Source organism: Marmota flaviventris, chromosome 9 (genome assembly GCF_047511675.1).
Source record: "Marmota flaviventris isolate mMarFla1 chromosome 9, mMarFla1.hap1, whole genome shotgun sequence".
NCBI lineage: Eukaryota > Metazoa > Chordata > Mammalia > Rodentia > Sciuridae > Marmota > Marmota flaviventris.
The window spans coordinates 126,985,390-126,991,389 of record NC_092506.1 but is presented as its reverse complement, the minus strand read 5'-3'; the positions used below and the strand labels follow the sequence as shown (position 1 = coordinate 126,991,389).

The 6,000-nt window shown below is 39.6% G+C and overlaps 1 protein-coding gene across 1 annotated transcript in view; it reads right to left on the bottom strand.

Moving 5' to 3' along the window:
- Positions 1–203: 203 nt before the first annotated feature.
- Positions 204–6,000, bottom strand: part of LOC139707020 (zinc finger protein 420-like) — a gene marked incomplete at its 5' end in the record, with an annotated part of 47,535 nt that continues 41,738 nt past the window's right edge. Inside the window, 3 exon segments of the mRNA XM_071617007.1 lie at positions 204–325; positions 1,698–1,722; positions 5,673–5,803. Coding sequence (XP_071473108.1) covers positions 204–325; positions 1,698–1,722; positions 5,673–5,803 — 278 coding nt within the window.

The window sequence follows — 6,000 nt, the reverse complement described above, 5'->3', positions numbered from 1 at the left end:
CACCATCTTGGGTAGAAGAACTGCGTGCTCCTCAGCGTGGTTGTGACCAGCCCGTTGGTCTGGATGGTTGGTCAGCGTGGTTGGACCAGCCCCACGTCGGGCTGGAGAGCAGGCTGTTGGGGCGACTGCTGGGGGTGCAGTCTGCGCAGGGGGGCCAGAGGTGACGCCACCACCACTTGTTTGCTCAGGCTCAGCGTCAGCTGTCATTCTTCACCACTCTGCCTGCGACGCTGTTTGGGGCGCCCCAGGGACAAGCGGGACAGGCACGCAAAGTTGCTGCTGCTGCCGCTGACGCCATTGCCCAGGCTGCTCAGTGCCTCATCACCTTAGAAGAAGGGTGTTTCCAGCCTCCGCATCACCATTGCGCCCGGTGCGGGAGGACTGTCCATGGCCTCCCTGGGGGCTCGCTCCCCTCCCCTGCCCATTCAGCCCTGTGCCCACCCAGGCAGTGGCCACTGCGCCTGGGCCTTCTGTGGCGGCTCCTCGGAAACATTATTCTTAAGGGAGAAAAAATTAAAGCATTTCCTCTAAAATTCAAAAAAAAACGCAAAGGATGCCTTTTTTTTTTTTTTTTTTTGCCACTTCAATTCAACATCATCCTTGAAGCTCTATACAAAACTTATGTTTCTATTCATTTATCTTTATTAAATAAATGAATAGATAAATAAATTAATAGAAACATAGGAAATCAAACTATCACTACTTACAAATGACATGATTCTATATTTACAAAATCCAAAAAATTTCACTTGAAAACTTTCTTGTCTAATAAATTCAGCAAAATAGCTGAATATAAAATAAACACCCATAAACCAAATGAATTTCTATACTCATCAATGAATTCAGTGTAATAAAAATTAGGAAAACCACCCCATTAACAATGGCCTCAAAAAAAAGAAAAAGAAAGAATAAAATAAAATACTTTTGAATCAATCTAAAAAAGAGGTAAAAATACCTCTACAATGAAAACCACAGAACACTAAAGATAGAAATTGAAGATCTCCCATGCTCTTGGTAGGAAGAATGATCATAGTCAAAACGGCAATACTAACAAAATACTTATACAGATTCAGTGCAATTCCTTTTAAAAGTCCAATGACACTCTTCATAAAACTAGAAAAAGCAATCGTGAAATTCATTTAAAAAATAGGAGAGCCCCAATAGTCATTCTCAACAAGCAATTCTCAGCAAAATGATTGAATCAATAGACATCACAATACTAGACCTTAAACTATACTACAGAGAAATAATTAAAAAAGAAAGAAAGAAAAAGGAAACCCCATATCAAAAGGCATATAGACCAATCCATACTAGACAAAGGTGACCAAAACATAAATTGGAGAAAAGATAGCCTCTTCAACAATTGGTGCTGGGAAAACTGGAAATCCGTATGTAGAAAGATGAAATATCCTGCTATACAACACAAGCAGATGAAGTTGCTATTTTTTCAATCTAAAATAGAAAAAAAAAAAAGAAAGAAGAGCATAAGTTTGTGAGCAAAATATACAAAGAAAACACAAAAGAAACACTTTACAACATTGCTTTAGGAAATGGTCCTTTGGTTATGACATTAAAAGGACAGGGAAGAGAACCATAAGCAGACAAGTATAATTCCATTAAACCAAAAGCTTCTGCCCAGCACAGTAAAGCATGAACAGGGAAAAGATTCAACTGTTGGAATGAGAGAAATTACTTACACATCACCTGAGAAGAGTATAAAATCTGAAACACAAAATAATCTCTATGAAAAACCATTAAGTGAGCTGGGTACAGTGGGACATACCTTGAATACCAGTGGTTTGAGAAGCTGAGGTGGGAGGAACACAAGTAAAAAACCAGCCTCAACAAGTTAGCCAGGCCCTAAGCAACTGAATGAGACAATGGGTCTAAATTTATATATATATATATATATATATATATATATATATATATATATATATATATATATATATATATATATATATATATATTTAGAGAGAGAGAGAGAGAGAGGGAGGGAGAGAAAAGCATGTTGTTTGCAAAGAAATGTGGTTAGGGTGAAATGGGATGCTGCTCTTTAATGGATATAAAATTTTAATTGCATAAAATAAATAACTTCTAGATATTTGCAGCAAAATTCTGTACTTACACTTTACAATAGTTTAATGTTCACTTATATGTTTTCAGAGTACATGTATCCTACTTAGTGTTCTTACTATTGTGCAAGGGAGGAAGGGAGGATACAAGGGACTGAGGGAGGGAAGGATGATGGAGAGAGAGGAGGAGGCAGAAGGCAGGGAAAGGAGGTCTAGCTCCATGATGCTCTTCCTACACAGTCAGGATTACTGCTCAAGGTGGACCTGTCCTTGATTGAATATTCTGCAGTTGCTATCATAATTTTTGTTGATTTTACCTTACTACTTATTTTTCATAAGTAAATTCCCAGAAGGCAGTGGACCACAGGTATAAACACAGCATATAAATGTAACCTGCAGGTATAGTGCATTTGACCACCTCATGAACACTGAGTTTTCATTCCCATTATCCCAAATTCCAGCAGGCAAGGAAATATGGTAGCTAAGAGAGAGTTGAGTACAATGTGACCACATCTTATTCACCAGTAAGTAAAAAAAGGGAGCATGATGAAACCCAGGGAGGCCACACCTTAATGTTCAACCAGAATTAGATTCAAATACAGAAAGAAGACAGCTTTGTCACTCAAGGTACTTTACTGTGTTAACCCACCTCTCCAGCTGAGAATATGAAGGAAAAGGAAAAGTAGGGTGATCCACAGTCATTTTTCTTCCAGTTCTTTCAAACTCATTAACAAACCAGCTGGAGAAATTGTTCACAGTTATCAAGTTGTAGTAAAAACAATTGCACTGGTTCTGTGTAACATTCACTGCTTTGGTATTAATGAACACAACATGGATATGTAAGCTCTCCAATGTGACTTGCTCATAAGTTTGCATATAGAATTGATATGGCATACATAAAGATGAATGTTAGAAGTCTTGATAAAAATTTAAAATTCTGTAATAAGGACAATTAAAAGAAAGACAAAATTTACCATGACATGTGAAGAGATCACAGAAGAAAGAAATAGATTTCTCTGGCATGATGTCAATTGTAGAGGTCACCTGATTTTATACAGGGAGTCAAAATTTTCATTTTGCATTGGGCCTGACAAAGTACACAAGTTTCCCTAAAAATACCAGTAAAAATGTGTATATTTCCCTGGAGAAAATGATGATTCTAGGATCTGGTAAGATAAATTAAAAAATTAACCTGAATATAGTAGGAGAAAAAGAAGGAAGAGTAAAAGGAGAGTCTCCCAAGGTGTTCCACATGTGGATTCCTGACAAATGACATGAAAATTAAAGTAAAATATCCTGAAAGAGTGAAAGCTGGAAAAATATGAGCAATAAAATAAAAACCATTATCAGTAAATTATAAGTGAAAGCAACAAATTAATATATATTTACTGATAAAACATAATTGACTTCATTGATAATAAGTGATGGGAACAGACAAATATTTCATATAGAAGAGTTCAAAACAATGCAGGAGAATAGCATCCCCTCCTGCATGTGGAGTTTAGTATCCTTGTCTTTTATGGGTGGGCAGATTCAGTGACTTGATTGCAACAAATAGTGAAGGAATAAGGAAAATATTACATTCCCAAAGGATGAAGCTGGCACAAACTACCTTGACAATGGATGGAATGTAGCACTTCAAATATTTCAGTGACCATCAGATAACCTCTTTATACTTTGAGAACAAGGCATTTCAAATGCATACTATTCCTTCCAAAATTATTTAATAAGTTCTCTTTATAGGTGACTAACAATAACCATTTTCACAAGCAGGAAACAAAACAAAAGTATACTCTCTCCCTCAGTGTTGAGTGCCTACCTTTCAGTGATCAAATAGAATAATTAGTTTTAATTTATTTTTAATTAACAAATATTTATTGCACATGCTAACGGAATTGAACATAATATTTCCAAACGCAAGGCACACAGTTATCATATCTAATTATCTATCTTCTACTTTCATCCCTTGCCCTGCCCCAGCACCCTTCCTACTCTCCAGAAATCACTATGGGGCTTCTATATTACTTCTAAAAAATCAACTTTAGGGTGTAGGTGGCAAACATGGTAACAGAAAAAAAATTGCTGCAGCCACAAACATTTGCAGAAATAAACTCTTCCTATATCTCAGAGGCCATTAATGTTAACACCTGGCTGAGTCTCCCTTTATCTCATTGTACACAATCAGAAAAATGATCTCCAGCTATTACCTTCACTATGCTGTGTCGCGACCCCTCGCCAGCAAGGGAAACACAACACAGGATTCTTCTTTCAACAGTTTATTCAGGCCTTGAGTCATGTATCATCTTCTAGCGCCCGCTGCCGACACACCCAAGCACAGCTTAATAAAGACCCCGCATCCCAATCCTAAGCCGCCACGTGGATCTCTCTCATAGGGTGATAAGGGATTGCATGTCAATTCTCCATAAAAGGAGTTGTTTACCACAGGCCACAGTGGAAGCCGGCGCCATCTTCTAATGGCAGCCACGATCTATAACAATGGCTTACCACAATTCCCCCTTCTATTTTATATAACAATGCAGGCGAAAGTAGAGGTCCTATCCCACTGTGCAGAAGTGGCTGCAATGTATGGTTCAGTCCTAAGGAGGCGCCTTCCCCAGACCTGATCCCATATCAGCCGACGCCTTTTTTCGTAGGGCGGGGCGTGGACGTCAAACCCGCATGCAATAGGACATGCTTTCCTTGAGGTCCGTTGAGGGATCACTCAAGTGCAGTGCTTTGCCTCGAAATCCTGCATCGTGACGACGGCGAGAAGTAGGATAACACAGGTAGCCTGGTAATAATAACAAAATTTAAGTTGGCAACACAATCCCTAAGCCCCAGAGGAAGGTAAAAAGTCTGCAGCCGAGAAGAAAGACCAGTCCTGAAACCCATCTGCGTGTAATGGTAACAAGACCTGCAGAGTGCAAGGGCTATTCAGCACTGGGAGAGAATAAGGAAGAGGACATGCCAATCCCAGTGCAGTGTGAAACTAACTTGGGGTGCAATGGCCCTGCCCAGAAATCACTGTTTAAGATGTGCAAGCCAGATTTGTGGAGAAATGCCATTTTCTAAGGCCGCAAGAGCCTGTACAATCATAGCCTTTTCTTGCGCATGGCGAGTTTTAAGGCAACAGAGAAGCCACAAACAAAGTACAACACCAAAGCAACACATTGCCCCAAAAATGCCCACTCCCACCCATTCCTTAAAGAAGGAAAAGGCAGAGGATAGCCAACTGGTGAATTGACCCAAAGTCACTGGTATGACACGGGTACTATTCAAAACAGCAATCTGCGTTAGTTGAGACTGGATCAAGTTTTCTGCTTCCATGGACCAGGTTCCGGATAGATACTCCCCGATGATGCGGGAGGCATTTCTGGAATCATTAAATCGGACAGAGGTTATACATAAATGCGCACGTTGATCGACACAACCCAAATGTACTAGATCAGACAACTCTTCAACTTGAGCTTGAAGCAGATCTATCCTTTGATTAGCAGTCAGAATCCCAGATAAAATGTGTTGATTAATTCTACTTTGAGATTCAAGTATGGTGGATGTTTGTTGAATAACCTGATTAATAGTGGCAGCAGTTTGTACCTGGCTGGCCATGGCTACTCCAGCTGTAACCGCCGCAACAGCAGACACCGCCACAGCTGTTACTATAGCTGCCGTAATTCCAAAATTTCTACGGGCTCTAATCAGTTCAACAATAGGGAAAGACTCTGGATCTGCAGTAACCGGAATCGGGACAAAGGTTGGAACTTTCATAACCACTGTCGTAGTCCAGGAGCCATTCCAATACTCAGACAAATAGCAGGTAATATTAGAACAATTAAGTATCCCCTGTGATGTATCATTAGCCAAAATAAACAGGAATGGAGATTGGAGACAGACTGCTGCGGAGGGTAATGTAGCATTAAATAAT